Source organism: Echiichthys vipera (assembly GCF_963691815.1).
Source record: "Echiichthys vipera genome assembly, chromosome: 10".
Classification (NCBI taxonomy): domain Eukaryota; kingdom Metazoa; phylum Chordata; class Actinopteri; order Perciformes; family Trachinidae; genus Echiichthys; species Echiichthys vipera.
In genome coordinates this window covers 10,378,244-10,400,937 of record NC_139835.1, presented here as the reverse complement: position 1 = coordinate 10,400,937, position 22,694 = coordinate 10,378,244, and the positions used below count along the sequence as shown (strand labels likewise).

The following is a 22,694-nucleotide window of genomic DNA, read 5'->3' as shown; positions in this document are numbered from 1 at the left end:
TACGCCTGTTTTTTTCTATCTGCATTAACCATATTTATTTTTACCAATAAAATCATCCATCTACTCCTGCTTCACATATTATATCCACCCATTCATGCCATTCAGTTGCCTCCCTGCCCCCGGCTGTTTGCCCACCTGTCCAGCCACCCAGCCATCTCTGCATCTATCCATGTCATATCCAGTGATCATAAATGATCATGTTAATCCTTTAATGTCTTTATGTTTGCGCTGTCTTAATCCAACCTCTGCAAAGCTAGCTAAGTCTATCTCATAGCCCCTAAACTATAATCTAGCTAGCTTTATCTTCCGGCTCTGTTGGCATCATTTAGCCTTTCATTTTTCTGAAACTGGGTTGGAACACCCAAGTGACTTATAATAGGGCAGCTACCGATGATGAATTACAACACATATCTACAGCAGAGCCACTGTTTATGTTGCCAAGATCTAAATGCTTGTTGGCTAGTGGAGTAAAAAGTCAATATTTCTTACTAAATCAGAACATTTTAGTCATTTTGTAGATGCAGGTCTGGGGGAAAGAAATATGACAATGCACACTGGGGTATAAGTAGATTAGAAGATAAAAAGATCGCCATGGAATACATTTGAATGTGATATACTCAATATCTGATATACACATTTTACCACACCTGTCCTTCAGCGATTTAAAGAGACAGTAATAAGTCGTCATTTATTCCAATGCCAGTGACAAAAATGTGTGCTTAATAGAGATTTGTTAGGGCCATTACAGCAATATGGGATCACAAGACTGGATTTCTGCTACACTGCATGACAAGGGTGTCAAAACTATTTACAGATAAGAATCAGATATTGTGCGCACATGTAGAGTCACGTTTCTTTCTGTCGTTTTCTCCTGTATACCTGCATGTAACTGATGGTTTAAGCAGCTATTCTGTGAGTGAGTGAGACGTAGGGGGTCTGTTTCTAGCTCCTCTCTCTGGCTGGATAACATGCTGTTTCAGCTTATCAAGCCATTAGGTCAGCCCACTAAAAGAGAACACCATAACCATAATATGCAGTTTCACCTGATTAGTTATGCATGATCCAGATACGCCAACACTTGGCAGAGAGAGTGAGCGAGAGCGAGAGGAGGGGAGGGAGGGGATGGAAGAGGTGACCCTGATCTGATAAAAAATGTTTAAAATGAAATATTAAAAGGGAACCGAAGGAGAGCTGCAACCACTATACGGTCACATTCCATGAAAACGGTACTGCTGAGTGATTTGATGTTTTTCACGGAAATGACACACTCACAAGACTCCGTAGAACAATAAGCCTGAAGGCAATGCCACCACTGTCCAATAAGTCTTAAAATTTACAAACTTCTATTTTCTGAATGATATCGAGACTAAACCGCTAAAAGCCTGACCAGTGCATCCACTTGATACTGTTATTCTTTACTACCAATTAAAAGTTACACGTCATTATAAATATGGCACTTCTTGCTTTTCGTGTATAGGACTCTAGATGTGTCAAGGCACCTTCGTCCTGGCATTCTGTAGCTGTGGTATCTTGCAGGGAACACACACACAGCTGTCTTTGGGGCTTGGGAGACTTTTTGCTAAAGAGTTGTGCCATATCCGCCCCAGCAACAGACCACTAACTAGCTGCCTTTTTGAGAGCTATCTGGCTGGATATTTACGTGAATGGATGGCTGCTTGGCTGCTTCTCTTAAGGACCGCCAGTCAGACTCAAAGTACTGTAGCACAGGACAATGATGGTGATCTGAGGGTGCTACCAGCCTGCCATGTTCACCAAAATTGTCTTTGTGCCGTCCCTTGCCAAATTGGGTATATTTGCAAATGTAGCAACTATTTCGCCTCCCATTTCAGAATGACTTCTTGGCAGTAAATTCCCTTCGTGTAATTACTGATGCAAGATGCACAACATTCAAGGAATAAGCTGGCACAGAATCCCCAGTAACTTGGCAACAGTCGGGTCGGTGCGCAGCCACTGTTAACTGAAATGGCCGAACTCTGTCTATCAATGGCTCTGCTTACTGCGCTTCCCAACTGCAAATAGGACTGTGAGCTTTCCAAAGGGTTATAATAGAATGGGCAGGCAGCTGGTCCTCTTGGTTAAACATGAACAGGCTGCTCTTTGACAGGGCTGTCACCAACAGTCAGCATAAGTCACAGCGAGCCTCGTCTCACTCAAATAAAGAGGAGGATCTTAAAGGTTTGTACCACTCAACTGAAACATGCACAAGTGTGAGTATTCATAACAAAGTCATTAATTTGCATAAGGGGTGAAACAAAGCAACTTGGTAGCGCTACACTGACAAAGTATAAAAAACAAAATGATGGTGACAAAAGTGAAAGTAAATTATTACTATTTTTTCTCTTCTGGCAATGGATCCAATTCTACAAAGATAAGATACACAGATGCTAGCAGCTTTGAAGTCTGATAATGTATCTTGCTTGCAGCACCCAGCCAGCCGTCTCCTTACCAACACTGTCAGTTAGCACCAATATTGAGCTGTCATCAGCACTACTGAGCATTGTGCTGAAAAGCTAGGGTGTGCCTTTCCAACGTTGAGACTAACCAGACGTAAGGTGCCGGGCAAAGATAGAGAGAAAAAGGAAGAGCTGAAAAGTCAGAGCAAAGAAGCGAGAAGCAGGCGAGGAAGGAGGAACTGTTGGGGAGACAGAAACTGAAGCTCAGGGTGCATAAAGATGACATCGGCGTGCACTGACACAATTATGATAGAAAATACAAATGCAGCATTATCCAAAAGGATTGATATTTTCCTCCTAAACACTGACCTCTTGTATTTAACAGATTATCTTTAGGCCCATAATGTCCTAGACTTTTTCAAATGTTCTGTGCTCCTAGCCCATCCCACAGTGTATACACATCTCAGCTCTTCAAATCCACAAGAACAATAGTTGACCTTTGACTACTTTGCTATGCGGCTGGTTTATGATGTTTAACCAGGAGGCCGTCATCTTAATGCATTTTCTCTACAGGCTCCAGCCAAACCTGTGGACACAGACACATCTGTAAAAATGACAAGACGATTAATTGGTGGTGAGAGGTCTAAGGATATGAATTTGCTGCAGCTTACCTCATTATATATATCCTTACTTTTGCCCTTGTTGTGCTAATAGTACCGGCCAGCAAGCTATTCCCCAAGACGAAAAAATAATTTCAACTTAAGTGAGGCTTTTGGCAGAAATGATTGGTCACCTGTGAGTATTGTGTTCGTTAATAGCCAAAAATGACTAAAAGTTGTAAATAAATGTAAGGGTGAATTACAGTTTGCCCATACAACATGTCCACATTTAAATTTGAGCAACTTGCTTTGGGATCTGATGATACTATATAAATCCCAATTGGCTCTCATGGGATCCTCTGCCCTTTGCTTGAAGGTGCGATTATCCCCATTAGCCCTGTCACACATGTGCCTCCTCTGACGTCCAGTATCCGTATCCTCTCTTCACTTTTTAAGGCACGCGCACACACACGCACATGGGGATGGCAGGTTCAGGTGCACTGCTCAAGTAAACCAAGGCCATTGCCACAGGCGATTTAATCCTCACCAGCTGAGTCCATCTACTCCTAAAACTCAAGGCTTCTTCGGTTTTGGAGAGAGCAAGGGCAAATTACAGTTCAAAGCAAATTACAGTTCAATCCAGGACTCTCCCAAGCACACCATTTATACATTTATAATAGTAAATCCAAATGGTTAGACTGCTAGTAACAAAATCCATGAAAAAAAACTTTGCTCAGCCTAATTTAATCATCTTTCAGTGCCAACAGCACCACAATATAGCCTCCAGTCCTATCGCGTAGCCCTTTCACACAGTGCGCAAACCTGAAATTATCGAGACATTACCGGGCAGAGTCAGTCAGTCAAATGTCTAAATCAGTTAGACTGGACATCAAACTGACTTTACCCTGCCAGCTCCCCAGTACAAAGTCAGTGTAATATCTGATGGAGCGCTTGTGAGAATAGAGCTGCTCATTGTGCATAGAATTCACAGCGAGCAAATGGCTGTGTTGATGACTGTTCCATGATGCAGCTTATGTAAAACAGGAAGAAAACAAACATCTGAGGATGAAGAAGAGGGTGATTTGCACAATGACGCCAACGGACATGTCTAACTGGAGTGACAACGAGATTCGGGAACTTCTGTTGGTATGGGCCGCCGCTGAAATCATCAGACATGTTCAAGGGACGGCAAGAGACTTGGGTATTTATGGCCAAATAATGACTCGTCTCCGTGACTGTGGTGTTGTCCCGCCTCCTGCAAGCTGAAGCCAGGCGCCACCGCTTGCCTAAACCAAACGAAGGATTTCCAGTAATTAAGAACACAGACAATCTCCTGCTGTGTGCTACAACTCTGAACAATGTCAGGACCTGATTTGCTGGATATTGTAAACATAGTCAACGTCGTATGAGAAAAAAGCTTTGGGATCGGAGATGTGTGGGATTGTTCCTTTAAAGAAACCCGGATGCTATTGCCTGACTCTCCTATCTTTACTCTGCCTGCCATAAAAAAAAACCTGTGAAAACACAATCAACACGGTGGTTACCGACTGCCTAGAATGGTGTCCCAAATGTTTTTAAAAGTGCAACATGTCAGGCCTAATTCCCAAGAGAAGTGGTTCAGCTTCAGCAACCACCCCCCTCAGACAAGGTTTCTCGAACGTATCGTGGTCAATGCCAACATCAGGTCAGAGGCGACCATCTTTTGGACCCCCTCTGAGATTCTTTCACATATGTATATACCTCAGAATAAGATAAAGATAGCGTCAAAACAATTGTTACCGTCTAATCTTACAGATAGAAAATAAAAATGACACAGGAAATACAAAGTATGCCATGTGGTTGGGAGTGTGGAGGAATCTGGTACCCCCTTCACAGACCACTTGAGGACCCCCAACCACAATTTGGGGGCTGCTGATATTGGAGAACACTCGGATACTGAACCCAGTCACTGGATTTCATTCACAATTCCTTCCTGTTTCTGCCCCTTACTGAGATGCCATTCAGAACCAATTGTGACTCTAAACTGCGACTATCGAGTCATTTTGCAGTTTAGAGGGGAAAAAGACAAGAAAGAGCCAAGGAGGGAGAGATAGAGGGGCTAGACAAACGGGACAGAGCAGGGTCCATATGATCTCAGCGGCGGCAGCACATAGGCAAAACAGCAGGCAGCAGGCAGCACAGGAACCGACTGCGACCCAAAAGATGTGGCACGGGTGGTGGAGGAGGATTACGTCATCGAAAAAAGGAGGACGCCTCATCACAGCAAAGCCTCACACATCTATTACTTAACATCACATAGTTAACAGCTTTCCGCTCCGCACACAGGAGGCCCTTTCTATCGTTCACTCCGCAAAACAGGCAATTATCGATGCATGGGCTGACCAAAAGCGGGGTCCCACTAAGCAGCTTACCCATACATAGGCCCTCTCTAGTGACATTTCTTCAATGTGACACGTACATGAGAGCAGTTGTAACAAACGGCGCTTTACCAATCAGCGACAATGAATGGAAGAACCCTATTTTATCTCAAGAAGCGGTGCATCTTTTACCCGCTGGTTCTGTGTGGTAAAAGAAACACATTAGCTCAGTCAAACAACGCTTGCATATGATAAAGGAATGTCAGTGTTAAAGCCACAGTAACATAACTGCCGCCGCACTGGTTCCATTGAACCGACTAGACTCTGTCATTAAAGGGCTTATTGTACACTGGATAATGAATGAAAACTTAACGGCCCGTTTAACCCATTTATAAATACCGAAAACAAAGTTTTATGAATTCAATAAGCCTTTAAAATGCATACAAATAGCGCGCACACTGTATTAACGGCTGTTTCGCAGCTACGTAAAGTAAAGCTGTAGATGTTGAATGGGCTGAAGCAGCTAGCTAACAGGCAAAGCTACACAGCCACACTGAGTACGGTTATGGAATTAAACGTATAGAATACTTGGCTTTCTATTTCTTTTTGTGGAGTCCCACTCAAACAGACACAAGTGTACAAAAAAACAGGCCATGCGGAGAAGCGTTATCCCAATGCTGTTTCCCCAATGTGAGCCGTTTATCTGTGCGGGGAGCAACTTGGATAAAAAGTGACAGCGCTAAGCTAAGCTAACAGCTAACGTCAGCTGGCTGTGAAGACCGGTGGCCTGTGAATGAAGTCTTTCTTACCGTCATAAACTGCTCCAGGGGCGTCCAGTTTTTAAGGAATATAATGTTTGCCGTATGAGGAAATGTTTTGTGTAGGGCCGATATAACGTTAGCCCGAACATCCAAAGATCAGTTGACCCGCTGCCGATGAAAGCCGAGCATCATCACGATTATCGCCGTCTTCATCAGTACTCGGAGTCCGGCGCTGCTTCACACACATCCATCCAGCAGAGCGGGGCCTCCTCCGGGCTCGACCATGCGACTGGCTCGGTGACGACGGATAATCCACAAGACAGGAGCCCCCGCAGTAACCATTGGCTAGACACGGCGGCTAGCAGTCAGTTCAGGTCGCGAGAATGAAAAATATATTCCCACGCATGCGTAAAAAAAAGAGAACGAAAACGCGATCTTCAAAAAAAACGTTGCAAGTGGAAATCTTTAGACGTCAAATCGCAAAAACAGGCAAATGTTGCGTTTCTGACTTTCCTAACACGAGCCTCTCCGTTGTTGTCAGCGTCCCCTGGTAACTGCAGCTGCTTCGCCTGCTGTCTGCCTTGCAGCACAGCAGCGACCAGCAAAGCGACGTAATGGCGCAAAGCGAGCGCACAGGGGCGGGGCCACGGAAAGGGAGGCGCGCTGTTTCTTTAAGAGTGCACCTATATGTGGGACTGCTCCAAAATATAATTCTAATACATTCATAGAATTCTAGATGTATTGAACAACATAAAGGCAGTTATTTATTCGTATCAATCAAACGACGCATCATGTGACACAAGGACGTATACAACATCTGTGTAAAATGTGTATGTCCGTGTGTGTAGGACGCCGGATAATATTACAGCACATGTGGAATCCGTCAAATATATTGCAGGACGTGTCAGTTATTTCCGCTTTTCACGTGCTGTAAAAAAACAAATATAAATGACACATTGCCGTAGGTTAAGGCAGTTATTTGCAAGTGCACATACAGTAGTTCTACCTACAATCCGAATAATAGAAAATTAGGTGCTGTATTGACAATGTAGAATGCATATATTCTTATATTTGGTTCTTCTACTTGAATGTATTTGTATGCTCCGTTTGTGTGTGTGTATCCATCTTCAATCCTATCGGGGCCACTTGCAGAGTCCCAGCTGACATCGGGCGTGAGGCCGGGTACACCCTGGACAGGACGCCAGTCTATCACAGGGCACATAGAGACAGACAACCATTCACACCTACGGGCACAGTCATCAATGAACCTAACAGCTGCATGTCTTTGGACTGTGGGAGGAAGCCGGAGAACCCGGAGAAAACCCACGCAGACACGGGGAGAACATGCAAACTCCACACAGAAGGGCCCCAGCTCGGATTCGAACCAGGGAACCTCTTGCAGGAACCCTGCGGCAACCCTCTTGCTGTGAGGTGACAGTGCAAACCACCATTCCACCGTGTCGCCCGCGCGCGTTTGTGTGTAGGTCAAATAAATTGCATAATGAAAAATATGATAGACCACACTATAATAGAAACAAGCTTCCTCCACCGTCTTTTCTACAGTTTTTTCAGAGGGCATTGGCAGTGGGAGTCTATCTCATTATGGCTGATACTGTAACCTGCAAGCATAAACACACTTGGGTTTGATCTTTCTGGGAATGTTTTAGAATATTATATTGAAAAGAGCCATGTCCAGACAGGAGTCTTAATTTCAGAATGAATATCATCATGTGACTTTCAATATTGATGTATTTCTGAAAATGGCTTCTTTTTTTCTTGTCCTCGTTCATTCATTCTTGTAGTCCAATCCTGCCAATTCAGCCCAAATGAATGAAGTAGCCTGGTATTCATAAAGCACTGTGAACGAAAGAAAGTGGTAATGTGGGCTGTACTGACCTCAAGTGGCTTTAAAAAGAAACTGTGTATATGGCAACTAACAATGAACCATTGTACAGTAACTGTGTGGCACACAATGAAGTAAGCAGATGAAGCAGAGTGGTGAGAACAAGACAATGAGTCCAGTGTTGTTGATATGCACATCCAAAAAGCTACTTTGTAATCAGGAAAATGATAGAGTAGACCTAAACATCCACTCAAACACTCTTGACATCTTTTTTAAAAGGAACATTGCAACGTTGTTTGTTTTTTAACTTGGTTTTTAACACAGTCTGACCTCATAATAAAGTGATTTGGTATTTGACTTTGGTGAAATAATATTTACTTCACATATTTGGGAAAACATTTCTTGATGAAGAGTGTAGGGTGTCAAAACCCACAATCTGCTGCATAATCATGGATCTGAAACAAAATCTGCACCTTGCTCAAGGGCACTGTGACTTGCTGTCAGAGAACACTGAACCCAAGCTGTTCTGATTAAGAAGTCCGTCTGTTTTTTATGTCCAGATTTGATCAGAACATGTGCCTTATAGTTTGGATTCTATTCACCCATTGAAGAAAAACGGCAGTGGATTGTGAATTCCACACAATATTTCCATTCTGTGGTCTACATAAGGACAACGATGTAAAGCGTCAGTGTATGTCTTCCTACAACGCTATTAATTATATGCTTCTATATTTAGTTCAGTCCGCAGGGTATAAGATATGAAGCGTAATTAAAACACCATATCTGAACCTTGTTAATATGCAGACAGATGACCTAAGGGAAACTCGGGTGCTACATGATGAGTTCTGAGCCACAATAAGCTGCATATTAAGATTATTATCGCTAAACAAATTAGTTAGGGTCATGCAAATGATGTTGGGGGTGCGTAGAGTGTTGCTCTCCTTAAAGCTTGTTTGAGACCTGTAAATAAAAGAAACCTGGAATAAAAGAATGCTGAAGTTCAGCACCATCATATGTTATATAATATAATATATATATATATAATGTTATATAATATAATATTATATATATATATATATATATATATAAGGACAGATAAATGGCTGCTGCTCCTTTGCGTTGAAAGGAGCCAGTTGTGGTGGTTTGGGCATCTAGTAAGGATCCCTCCTGGGCGCGTCCCTCGGGGAAGACCCAGGACTAGGTGGAGAGATTATATCTCCACACTGGCCTGGGAACGCCTCGGGATCCCCCAGTTAGAGCTGGTTTATGTGGCCCGGGAAAGGGAAGTTTGGGGTCCTCTGCTAGAGCTGCTCCCCCTGCGACCTGACCCCAGATAAGATGTTGAAGATGAGTGAGTGGGTGAAATGGCTACAGGTATAAAGACTACAGGGAGAGAGCTTTGTTATAGATACACTGGTAAATTACTGACCAGTTCACTGCTTTCATATTTACCCACCAAAATATGAATAGTACACATATTATAAGCGCTAGTTGATTCCATAACATGAAAACATATTTTACTCCACAACGGATTTACTTGCCTTTCATGGAGAGGTGACACACCTTAAGAAACTGTGTAGTGATGATGCAAAAAAACACAAAAAATTGCACCGGTTGGAAATTATGTGAGCGTCACGCAAGATAATCCACCGCTAATCCAGGGTAACCAGAACATTGTTTGTGGGAGGAAATGATGATGATGATGTTTGCTTTTCATAGATTTTATTTTTCGAATGCTGGGATCCAAAACCCAAAACAAATTTTCCATTCATCCTGATTGTAATGGGGGTGTGGCAGAAATCTTGCAGGTGGACATCTCAAAACCTGGATAAATAAAACTAACAGAAACGATGGATGGCTGGATTCCATAAACGTTTGCAGGGAAACAGGTTTCTTGTTGTGATACGGATTAACTGACCTGTTAAACAGTGTTTTACTACACTGATCATTCCCGACAGGTTCCAATTGTAATATCTAGAGTCAAATAACAATCACACCTTTTCTGCATGTGAAATACTGTTCCCCCATGTCTGTTCAAATAACATATTTCATCACATTTTCTATACAGAGTACAAAACTGTGAATTTGTACGGGTATCGGGTAACCATCAAAAACCTGCCTTTTGTTGCATGAATAAGTCAACATCCCTGATGGCCACTAAATATTTGACACCCCAAGACAGTCTTGTAATTAGTATCTTTCAGATATATTTCTATGAAATACATTTTTTAAATTCTTACGGCCGAGGTCATTTGCTTCTAAGAAAACCTCCAGTATCCTCTTACCCTGCCACGTTTCAGCAGCATATTCAATGATAGGCACAACTCATTCATCATAATAGCTTCAGGGGACATTTCTTTTTAAGCTTTTTCCTCTCTCAGCAGAGTGAGGATCCCTTCCCTCCTGGATGTGTACGGTGTGTGTTTCAGCTGAAGGAGGTGTGCAGGAAACAAGTTCCCACTGGGAGCATACATCTCCTGTCCCTTCTGCCCCATCAGAGAGCGCAGCGTCTTGTTCCTGGACAGGATCTTATCGTAAAACTCCACCCCTCCTTTGGCGTAATCGCGGGACACTCCCGCCGCGCGCTGGTCTGAGCTATAGTCGATCCACTGATTGACAGCATCTGAGGTGAGTAAGTAGGACACAGCACTGAGCCCCAGCGCCAGAATATTCACACCCCCGCGAAGTAGTAGAGGCCCAGTGTGGAGCCCAAACACCTGCTTCATAAGCACGCTGTACACCCAAACCCCAGCCAGGCAGAACGGAGCAACAGCCGCACTCAAAATAGGCCCTCCGGACTGCAAGCGGGCCACTTCTCGTGCTATGGCAAATTTCTGCGCCTCACGGGAAAACACCAGTGCCTCCTGTAGAGCGGAGCCAGTGTCGCTGCTCCAGTCCACCACTTTGCCGTTGATGAAAATGGAGCGGTTGGTAATTCCGCTTGGGTCATCGGACGTGCTGTTAAAGTTTGCTGGAATGCCAATTTGGGCCCCTGCAAAGAGCCATGGCACACCAGCACCAACTGGATGGAACCCAAAGGAGGCGAAGGCAGAGAAATTCTTGGGTGAGCTGATGCCATAGTCCTTCAAAACCTACATATGACAACAGCAGCAGCATTGGAATTAGGATTTTTATGTTCACTGAACATTGCAATACTCTACTTTAATGGTATTGCTCTTCCACAAACTATGACTGTATTGTTTTGTGAATGGAAACATGCTGTTTGAGAGTGCTGATATTTATTGAATTTGACCATTCTTTTTACTCAATTTACTGTAAATATGTTATGTGTTTATATAATGACATGACTGTTATTGCTAGAACATAGTGCTTTTTAATAGTTCAATAGCTGGCAGTGAAGGGAATTTCTTGCATTTTTGTTGCGTCTTTTATACTCATTTGCCAGTAATTGTATGAATCTGAAACAGCTGTTATTAAATGTGACCTGTGAAGGCAGACTGGGCAACACTACCTGCTGGAAAACATCCTCAAGCTTTTCGGTCAGAGTGGCCGGTTCTCCTTTGGACCAGGCCTGATAGAGCTGACGGTAGGACACATCGGGGAACGCATGGTAGAACATGTTGGCTGCAAAGACCCCGCCACAGCTCACAACAATCAGCGGAGTCCTGTACTTCTGCAGAAGCACTGAGTACTTGAGTAAGCGAGACGCCATTGTAACGTCCTTGTTTTTAATGGACGATTCTGTGTCAGTTGGGCGCTGTGGACTTTCGTCGTCTGCATCTGTGAAGGAGGAAGACAATACGTTCATGGGTATACTGCATGTAATAGATATGGAGAGAGCGAGTTCAACAGAAAGGTGACGCTGTTAGAAGATTTCTTCCCTTTCAAAGCTGATAGGTAGATTATGTAATGAGTGTCTCTCTCAGGGACACTGCAGGCGACCTTTGTTGTCCTGTTGAAGCAATATTCTCCTTAACCACTAGGCCTCCTTAACATCCCCTTCATCCCAGGCCGTATTTAGTTAGCTTCAGTTAGCGGGTGTACACGGCAGTCCCTGGTCATTTTGTTTTCAAGGTTAACACAGAAGACATGAACACTGGATGGGAACATAATAGCTGAAACAACTAATGCATTATGTTAGTGTATGTCTCAGTATGCAGATAAAGGCTACTCCAGGGATTTAGCATGGGAACACGTCTTTCCTGGTCTCATGGTGCAGTTTGTGACAATTTTCTAAACTTATTTGACTCTATAGGCTGTGCGAAGCGACCAATAAATCTCCTGTTTCAGCCTGAAATGCAAAGAGAAGTGAAAAGTATACCCTGTTTATTTATAACCCCAGAGTCCCAGGCACCAATTAATAGACTGTGCACTTGAAGCAAAATACTTGCAGAGTTTTTGCGTTAAAACTTAAAATCTCCTCCACCTATGCCCCACTTACTAACATTATATACATTATATTTTCAGCCAATTGTAACTACTATAAAGTGTGTTTTATTCCCCAGTAATTATGCCATTCTATTCCTTTTTGATGTTATTTCTGTCAGATTCTTGTCATATTATGAAGCTGTGCTGCATGTCCTGTATAGGTCCTATATAAAAATAATGTATTAGTAGTATTTATAGTATTAAACTACATACTGGACAAGACTACCGTATGTCATCAGTCCTGCTTCAAACATGCCACCTACTTAAATCTAAACTTACTCCCCTTACCCCTAACCACAAGTTACTGCGGTCAAGCCAGCCGCCACTTAGTATATGTTGCGTGTCTATTACAGCACTTACGGTACGGGTGCCCGGCTTGGCCAAAGTGGATGGGAAAGCAGTTTTTTATACCCTGTGAAAAATTCCTGATTTTCAAGAATTAATAAAAAATATTTTCAATGGATTCTTGTTCACAGTGATCCTGACTATCATTATGGAAATTATCAAGACATTTTACTGTATGGTTTCAAATTAGATCCAAAATCCCTCCCAGTGTCAAAGTGCATATTGGCGAATGGATAATTTTCCTGATTTTCTAGGTTAATTAAAATTATTCCATAGGAGGTTTGCTGAATATTTTTCAAACCTCCTATGGAATCATTTGAATTAACTCTTGAAAATCAGGAAATTTGCCCAGGGTATAAAAAACTGCTTTCCCATCCACTTTGGCCAAGTCGGGCACCCGTACCGTAACGCAACAGATAAGTGTTGGCTGGCTTGACCGCACTCCACAAGTTCCCATGTCCTGTGTTGCTTACATATATTCTCTGTACATATTTCCGCATGCATGTGTTTCCTGTTTGTATGCGTTGTAGTAAGGGTTTATCTTCATATCTAAAATGTTAGCGACCCTATTAGCGTCGTGGTTCTGAGTCATTCACTGCTCCATTTGATTTCCTCAGCACTGACTTATTTAAGTCAGCCTCGCAGTACATGCCAACGGTTATCTCCAGGCATGTAACGTCGTTAAAACTCAATAAAACAGCAGTCAAATCCCCCAATAAGCACCGTTGACCAACTCTCCTGCCGCGCACTGACACATTGTGTTCGTTGTGTTGTTTTCTCCACATTATCTACATTGTATTACATCCTTAGGTAACTGGAAGAATAAGGACACTTCACTATATTTAACCGCTTTAGCGTTAGCTCGCTCGATATAAACACAAATAGGCTAAATGTATATGCATTTACTGTCTGCATAGAAAACAAATACGCTTACATGTTCTGTTCCTGTTACGTTCTCCACATATTTGCAAGGACAGCCGACATGACAGCAAATCTAGTCCGTAAAGCGGTTTTGCCGTCGTCGTCGTGGTGTTGCACGACAGTTTTACGACAGTAGATTTTAAAGTATTTCACGGTGTGTTTTCCCCCTCACATTTGTTTTTATTCAATGTTCATAAAAGTTTACAAAGACATTTAATGGCTCTCTCATTCGTCAGTGCTTTGTGTTTGAAAATTGGGTCTCCCTTTAGATCATTTCCATTTATAGATCTAAAACTTACCATGTACAATGAGAAGATTTAAAATAGACATAACTTTTGTCTAGATCATGTTTCTTATAATAAAGAATAACATATTTGTTCTTTGTCAAGAGAGTTTTAACCTCTCCCATTTATGAAATAAGCCGAATAACGCCTTTGTTAAAAAGCAAATGATCCCCCGATATTTGGATGTTTGAGCATCAGATATGACAAGTATTGTGTTATGTTAAATGTACTGTACTGTACATAAAAAAGGGATTGAATGGTAAAACAAGACCCACATTTGCATAGGTTATCATCTTTCAGCTGTACAGAATTATCCATGTAAACCACATACCAAGGAGTGTGATTAATAAACACAGCTGAAAATAGTTATGCAATGACAGGTTATAGAAAAACAGGTGAATTCACCTGTTACCCTCCACACGACCAGATAGTTTTAAAAAGTCACATTCTTTCTTACATAACTTTAATTTATTTATTTATCTATTGTTTATAATACAGTGATTTCTCCTTTGATGCACTTGTGGCCCAAAGTTAAGCATATAAAACGTTATAAGACAAAGGCACTCCACCAGTGTAGCAGAGAAGAAAAATACAGAAACAATAAAAAAAAAAGTGGCACACTAAGTACTAAGTTATATTTGTTATTGCACACATCTCTGAATATAAAACTATTAAATGTTCCCTGCAGCATCTAGGCCTTCAGTCATTGCAATTTCCACGAGCACATGCTGTTGTGATCGGGTTGCATACAGTATTCATAAACAGGCTGCAATGTATCGAGAGATAAATAAAAAAATGATCTGGCTTAATAAAAATAAGAATAACTTTTTTTTGTAAGTAGGTGCATCAGCAAATCAACAGGGCTGGACAGTAGGCGAACTGTTGCCAACAGTTAGAAAAATGTGCAACCAATGCTGACTGAACATAAAAAACAGATATGACAAACTAGAATCCTACCAGACAGTACTGTAAAGCAAATTAAATGATCTTACAGCTTGAAAATGTTTGGTTAATATTAATAAAGCTTGTATTATTTGATGTCGTAACTCTCTGCATAGTAGTCTGTCCTATAATTACTCAACACAAAAAAAGTGACTTAACACAGTAATCGTATTTGAATTTTCCGTAAACCCTGGCAGCCCCTTTTCAAAGTCACTGCTGAGCCCTGCAGGGTGTTGCCATCAAAGAGAGCTTCACCGGCAGTATCTTCAGTGGGAGGTCACTCCAGGTGTTGATGTATGGAAACAGCGTCTCTGTGAATGTGTGTGTGAAGGTATGGATGACTGTTTTCCTATCTGTATCCAAGAAGGACAGCTTCCCTCTGTCCCGGTCCAGGAGCACTCTGACCTTCTGGAGCCTGTTCTTCCATGGGAGGACAGATGCTGGGCGGGAGGGCGAGTATGCTGTGTATTTACCGTGGCAGAACCTCACCATCCATAACCCGGATAGTATGCTCTCTGCATCCGGTGCCATCACACCCAGTGCCCATATGGGATTGTCTTCGACGTTAACGTCCCATCTGTGAGTCCCTGAGGTGAAGCCTGTTGAGCCCAGGACGCTGCGGTGCTGTATCCTCTCTGGGCTCTGAGCAGAAGTCTGTTTGGGTCCACATCTTACCTGGGTCAGACCTTCAGACAGCTGGAGCTCCGGGTGGGCCGTGTTGGGATTCAGGATTACAGGGGTGAACGACACGATGTCCTTCATTCTGCACCACACGGTAAACCTCATATTCCCCAGGTATTTGGCAACATCGATCCGCGGTGCTGTGACCTGCTCCGGGTCATCCGGCAGGGGGCGCTGGGCAGCTCTTGTAATATCCTGGACTTTCAGAAGGAACGGCGTGTCATCATCTCCGAGCCCTGCCTCTATGGTGTTGATGGTACTTTCCAGGGTATTTACCTCACTGGTCAAAAGTGCAATCTTGTCCTTCATCACCTTTGTTTTGAGTTCCTCTTCTCTCTTCAGTGCAGCGATCCTGGCCGCTTCCTCCCTGAGCAAAAAACCCATAAGCACCTGAAACTCATCTCTTATCTTCTTCTCCGTGTCCTGAGCTTGCTCCTTAATTCCTTCATCAATTTTTTCGTAGCTGAGTTTCACTTCATTCAGGAGTTTCACTTTCTCCCGCAAAGGAGTCAGGCATCCCCGGAGAGCACGTCTGTGAAAGTCGGCAGCCTCGTCGATGGGAGTAAAGGTGTGGTTCTGGTGTTGTTTCGAGTCTCTGCAGAGGAGACAGACAGGAGTCTGGTGGTCCCGGCAGTACAGCTCGAACTTCTCGACGTGGAGGTGGCAGATGACCCCGGAGCATACCTCCAGCAGAAAAGCGTGACACAGGTTCTTCAGAACCCGGTTGCAGGGCGGTGCATTATTTGAAGACACGGTCTTGCAAACGGGACACTGCCGTTGTCCTTTCGTACTCCACCACTGTTTCACACAGGCGTTACAGAAGCTGTGGCTACAAGGAAGAAGAACCGGGTCTTTAAAAATGTCCTGGCACACCGGACAGGAGAGCTCCGAAGTCGGTACGGACCAGCTGGACGCCATCTCTCTCTTACTTTCTCTTCGTCTTCTTTGAGTGTTTTTTTGTTTTTGAAGTTTTACCAACTTTAGCTACATGCCGCCACCTACCGCACCGGAGTATGAAGCACAGAAGCTAGCATGGACCTTTTCAAAGACATAGACATTCAAAATGTGTCCTAGTTTATTTCCTGTTGCAGTGTATGTGAATTACGTCTGCTGACAGGAAGTTACCATGGACCAAGGCTGTTGCCTAGCAACCATTGAAAAGGTCTATTTCTTGGTCTGTGAATATAAAATACAAACAAAAGAAAGAAAACAGCTACGGAAGAGCATAAGAGCTACACATGCGAAATGTACATGATTTCTGATCTTATTCTCAGAATTGAAAGCCACTCATGAAGGTTCTTTGTTTCGGTTTTTATTTTGGTCTTTTCCTTTAAGGTATAGAGACAATTTGTCATGTCTTTTTTAAAAATCATTCATCATTCATTGTTGTTAATATGTGAATATTATTCCATTGTATATATTTATATATATATACTGAAATAATCAAATAAGTATGAATTTAGTAGGAGTTTCTTTACTGTCTATGAATATGTTAACTAACCATTTTTGAGTCTGAATATGCATGGTTGTTAATACCAAATATTTAATGTTATTTGTACTGTGATGGTAGGCTACTACAAGTCTATGACTCAGAACCACAGCACTAATGAGGTTGCTAACATTTTAGATACATAGATAGCACTGTGATTGTAAGAAAGATAGAAAATTAATAGAAAACAAATTCTACTGTTTTTTTCTTAGTGGGGACATTAAAGGGAATGAAAATAATGAAATATGTAGCAGAGCAATTCTAATCTATAAACTGTTTCTGAGGGCAACAATCTAGTCTACTAGCATGACACGTACAAAAAGTGGTGATGGCACACTTGACTTCTCAATTGTCAAACATGACAACCTTTTTCATGTCAAGTCACAGTTAAACAAAAGGGAACTTTGACCTGCGAGGCAGCTGGAGGCAGCCAGAGCTGGCATTAAACAGGACATGCATTCTTGTTTTTATCATCAAACGCATTCTAGTTGAAATTAATGAAGGATGGAGTGAATATTTCCAAGAAGAGGTTCAAGTGTGAATGTGCTTTTTATCAGGAAATCCAGGAGGAAGAGAGTTGAGATTATTCTTCCCTCCCCTGTTTTTCCTGGACAAGGAACTGTTGAAGATTCTACATCATTGCAATAAAAATAGATAAATAAATATATCTATAAACTAACCAAATATATTGATTTCAGCTGTATTTCTATGTGTCTCTATACATCCAAACACTGAATTCCCTTCTGCCTTCAAGTAAAGATTAAATCACATCATACATTTTTAATACTAGAATAGAGGAAAGTAGAAATAATAATTAAAAAAAAATAGAATGTACATGTAATTTAAGGTTACTGTGGTGACATCTGGATAAACAAGGTTACTAAAGGTCAATTTAGGCAAACAAATTTTTTTTATTGTAGCCTATGTTATGTGTTGTTAGAGAAACAGATGAAGCAGAGCAGTATTTGTACAGATATCGTAAGATAGTTAGAGAGTAATCAGTAGCAGTCATTAGAAAGCAAACGTCACAATGATTGGAAAAGAAAAATGAGAAACAAAACAGGTGGAGCTCATCAGAATAGCTTTAAAGCTGCTCTCCCCCACATCTATTTTCCCCCGAGCTGCTTCTGTCATCTGTGGGTGTGATGAATGGTTCATTACAGCCCTATTGGTATATTTCCATTCTTTCAAAAGAGCCTGGCTTCTGTAATGAGGTTACTGTGCGTCGTTGCACATGCATATATTCCACGTCCCTAGATTGAGTAAAACATGCATGCAATCCCATGCACATTTGTAAAAAGAGGAAGAGCCGAACACATGCGTGGTTGCTGCAGATCTGTAACGGTGTGTGTTTCCTTTGAGGAGCCCTGAGACGTGGGTACGTGGCCGTGAGCTGATGTTAAATTTTAATGGTGTAGCTGAGCTTGGTGCTCATGCATAGGATGAAAATGAAAGCTGGAACCAGGTACATAACAGCTGATTTCCCTGTACTCGCTGGCTGCACGTGGCGGTGGGGTCGTGGTAGGAGGAGGAAGTGAAAGTTGTGCAGTTACTTAAGACAGCAGTGAGAAAAGTCTTACTGCGTGATCCTCTATTTACAATATTTAATATCACAATGTGCAACTGCTGGAACAGTAAAGGTAGGTAAGGTAGTCACTAGGGTAAGGTATCCACTAGGGTAGCCATGTACAGATACCATTGAATGGAAGGATTCATTCCAAATGTATGTTTAACATTAACATATGATGTATAAATATATAAATATGTTAATAAGGATCACTGCAATATCTTAGTATTGTATGCACCATACAAAGCTGTGTGTATAGGCTTTAGGCCACCCCAGCTGTTGGAACCAATTTAGTACGCAACTCAATTTAATAATTCAGTTCAATTCTATTTTATTTATAGTGCCAAATCATAACAAAAGTTATCTCAGGACACTTTACAGACTAGGTGTAGACCACACTCTATGACCCATTTATGATCCACATAGACCCAACAATTCCCCCGTAGAGTACAGTGGCGTTGAAAACCTTCCCTATTACAGGCAGGAACGTCGGACAGACCCAGCTCTGTGGAGGACGCACATCTGTCTTGAAGAAATCATCTTAAAAATAACAACATTGCTAAGGGCTCGTAAGCCCTAGCTGTAAGCTTTATCAAAAAGGAAAGTTTTAAGTTTACTCTTAAATATGGGGACAGTGTCTGTATTCTGAATAATACTTGGGAGTTTGTTCCACAAAAGAGGAGCTTGGTTGCTGAAGGCTCTGCCTCCCATTCTACTTTTGGAGACTCTAGAAACGACTAGTTGCCCTGCATTCTCAGAGCACAGTGATTTAGTCGGGCGATACGGTACTATGAGCTTTTTAAGATACGACGGAGCCTGACCAATAAGAGCTTGTAGGTAAGGAGAAGGATTTTAAATTCTATTCTATTCTATATTTTACAGGTAGCCTGTGCAAAGAGGCTAATACAGGAGAAATATGTTCTCTTCGATTTAATACAGTTTTTGTAGTAGGGGGTCCCTGCTTCATCTCTCTTTCAGCTAAGGGGTCCTTGGCCTAAAAAACGCTGAAGACCCCTTTGACACTTCACTCGACATCACATCCCTTAAATAACTGTTAAGTGAAATGTCTCGGTAAAGCCTTTTTTGATTAATTTAATTAAAAAACAATGTTTTAACCTTTATTTATTCAGGTTCAAATGTTTTTTGCAGGAACCCCCTGATCTGCTGGCCACTGAGCTCCACTGGCCTTGCTCAAGGGCACTTTGGCTGTATTTTCACTTTCCCCACCCAAACTTATCCTGCTAGCAGAAGATCGAACACTGAAGGGTAGCAACATAGTATAACATAAGGTATGAAACAGGTCAAATAAAGCAGTCTGATTGGTTCATAGCTGCTGTACAATAACCAAATACAACAGCTATGCCATCTAATTATATTTCACAATTCAGTGTCACTCCGCACTTGAGAAAAAAATGTTCCCTTGCCATCAGACAGACCTTTACAACGGGTTCTTTTAATCTTGCAGAACACGAGAGTGGCTGGTCTATCGCTCAGGCATTTTGAACATTTCGCAGTAAAGTCATTGGTCACCATGCCATTTATGTCATCCATTTAAACAAAAAGCAGATTTTACCTTTTCAAACCTTCATTTTCCTCTGTTTATTGAGCTAAGTCATTCCTTTCTTCATTGCAGTATATCTATCTAAATCTGGAAAAGTGAATTTACACAGAGAGAACTAGATTATTAGAGTCATCTCCATAGCACCTGTTACTGATGATGCATAACCAATACAACCTTGTACATGCAGGGAGAAGCTCTATGTTGTACGTCGTAGGGCAGACTGATCTGGTCAAACTAAAAAATGCCTCTCTTTGAAGTGCATTTGTGGGCATGCATGTGTTTGTACATATGTATTGTGATCAAGAAAGAGGGTCTGATTCTAGTGAAGAAACAGCTCACTACTGTCTCCATGGAAACAGGCAAGGGGTGATGGAAGTGTGTGTCACTGTGTACGTGTATTATGTGTGTCTGAAGGGAAAGAGACAGAGAGATTCCCCTATTCTATTGTATTGTATTCTATTCTGACCTAAATCTCAAATAAATACAAAAGAGTATTGTGTGTTCACGGCAGCCACGTGCCAGAGGTGTGTCAGTCCAGTGATGAACTGGAAGCAATTTATATGTGAGTTTCATATGTTTCCATGTGTTTCTTTCTACACAGTGCATGCAGGAAGAAGCCACAACCATGTCTGCAGATAAAAAACTTGGCAGGTACCTTTTTTTTCAAAAGCTGATACTGGTATCCGTGACCTCTTGCACTGGCACTGGTTGGTCCGTGGCATTTTAAACCAGCCTGAAATCGCCCAGGTTCGAGACCAACCAAACCAAAACTGAATTCAGACAAGCTGCATTCTGTACGATTTGAGACATGTTGGTTTGTCCATGTGGCTCAGAGGCAGAGTGGGTCAACCTCCATTCGAGAGATTGGAGACTGAACCCCGGATTGCTCCCCGTGCTGCGCATGGGTAAATGTGGTGTGAATGGTTACATTAGATTAGATGGTATGTAGATGTCCACTGCCAACAGTGTGAATGTCTGTGTGAATGGGTGAATGTGACAAACACTGTGAAAGCACCTTGAGTAGTCAGAAGACTAGAAAGGCGCTATATAAGTACAAGTCCATTTACAATTTACCATGTGTCATGTCAAGTGGTGAAGAAGTCTGATGTTCTGGAGGGGTCAGTGAGGTTATTTGCTGGACGTGGATGTGCGTTGGATTTGATGTTTTTTTTACACACATTTACAAAGTGCATCAATACTGAGTGACACTCACAGACATCACTGGGGCTTAATGAACCATGACACTGAATGTCAATTCCATTTTTCGACGTGGACATGCTCAACTGTGATCTTTTTTATGTCCCCTAATGGGACAGACAACACTCCAATTTGTACAAATGCTAAACACATTGTTAGGTCTCATATAATTGTGTCCATGGCCATCGGTCTTCCTGTGACTGTAGGTGCAGGGCTGCCATCAAAAAGGCTCACTGTACCCGACTGTGCCCTCCAAACGCCAGCAGCATCTAAAGAAACAATCAATTCTCTAATTAAGATCCCATCAACTTGTCCTCCAATCCAGTGGAGTGAGCTCTCAGTGAATGAAAAAAAATAAATAAATCAGTGAGCGAGTCAATCAATTCACCACCTCATGATTGCTTCCTACAAGTCTTCCAAAGCCTAAATCAATACGTCCTTACCTCAAAGAGAGCAAAGTGAGAGACTTCCAGACGGACAGAGTGGAAAAACCCTGTTTAAATCCTGATTACCTTTGATTTACTATCTAAAGAAAATCCTGGAGTTAAATGTAGTGGATACTGGATCAATTTTCCAGCTGTAGAAAACATTTCTTGAGATGTGGAAATATCCATTTCTATCCCATCCCACAAAGTGCCATTTGTGTTTAATGGTGCACCAAGTCAACCCAGAAGCTCTGGTACTTCTGGGGACTGACTCCCTTCATGCACACTGCCTTTACTACTCCCTTTAATGGTACTACTTGTTTGGGTTGGCTGCATTGCCATCAATCCTTTATTTATCTGCACCTTATGAGGGTAAGTGTGCTTCCAATGTCTTTTTGTTTAAAGTCCTGACAATCCAAAGAAAGATAATTTAACACCACATGAAATTATGTTAAGGTATAATAATAGAAAGAGAGAGAGAGAGAAAAGAGAGAGAGAGAGAGAACTTCACTTCCTATCACGTGACTGTGACATGAGTTCTAAAACGTATAATGTCTGGATTATTTACAGAGGTAAAACTCATAACAAGCGCCCTCTTCCTCTTTTCGATTGAATTATTTACATCTTTCCCTCCCTCTCTCTCTTACATGCATCTCTGACAGTTACTGGTAATGGGCCGCTACATCATTAACAGTCTTGCCAGTAATGTGGAAAATGTGCATGCGCGTGTTTTGTTTCTGTGAACATGTGTGCACTCACTAACTGTCATATCTCTCTTTAAATAATATATCACACCTCATGAGATATCAGCATGCTCGGTGGCTTCAAGCTGATTTCCAGAATATGCTCATCGTGCTCACAAACAAGCTCATAATTACCGAGATTTCTGGGAAGCACTTCGCTATACAGAAGCTGTGTG

The 22,694-nt window shown here is 42.0% G+C and overlaps 3 protein-coding genes across 4 annotated transcripts in view; all 3 read right to left on the bottom strand.

Moving 5' to 3' along the window:
* ptpn4a (protein tyrosine phosphatase non-receptor type 4a) overlaps window positions 1-6,676 on the bottom strand; it is a 77,256-nt gene extending 70,580 nt beyond the window's left edge. For both annotated transcript variants that reach the window (XM_083921258.1, XM_083921259.1), the window contains exon 1: window positions 6,180-6,676. The gene's annotated coding sequence lies outside the window, so the exon portion shown is untranslated. The remainder of the gene's footprint in view (window positions 1-6,179) is intronic.
* Window positions 6,677-9,716: 3,040 nt separating this feature from the next.
* tmem177 (transmembrane protein 177) lies at window positions 9,717-13,689 on the bottom strand. The gene is made up of 3 exons (XM_083922322.1): window positions 13,643-13,689; window positions 11,447-11,715; window positions 9,717-11,066 (listed from the first exon to the last, which is right to left on the bottom strand). The coding sequence occupies exons 2-3, from the start codon at window positions 11,645-11,647 to the stop codon at window positions 10,335-10,337; spliced, it is 933 nt and encodes a 310-aa protein (XP_083778448.1). The 5' UTR covers window positions 11,648-11,715; window positions 13,643-13,689; the 3' UTR covers window positions 9,717-10,334.
* Window positions 13,690-15,065: 1,376 nt separating this feature from the next.
* LOC310953229 (zinc-binding protein A33-like) lies at window positions 15,066-16,463 on the bottom strand (the record flags this gene model as incomplete). Its single annotated transcript, XM_083922191.1, has 1 exon — window positions 15,066-16,463. Exon 1 carries the CDS (start codon window positions 16,452-16,454, stop codon window positions 15,066-15,068), a length of 1,389 nt encoding a protein of 462 aa, XP_083778317.1. The 5' UTR covers window positions 16,455-16,463.
* Window positions 16,464-22,694: the final 6,231 nt, after the last annotated feature.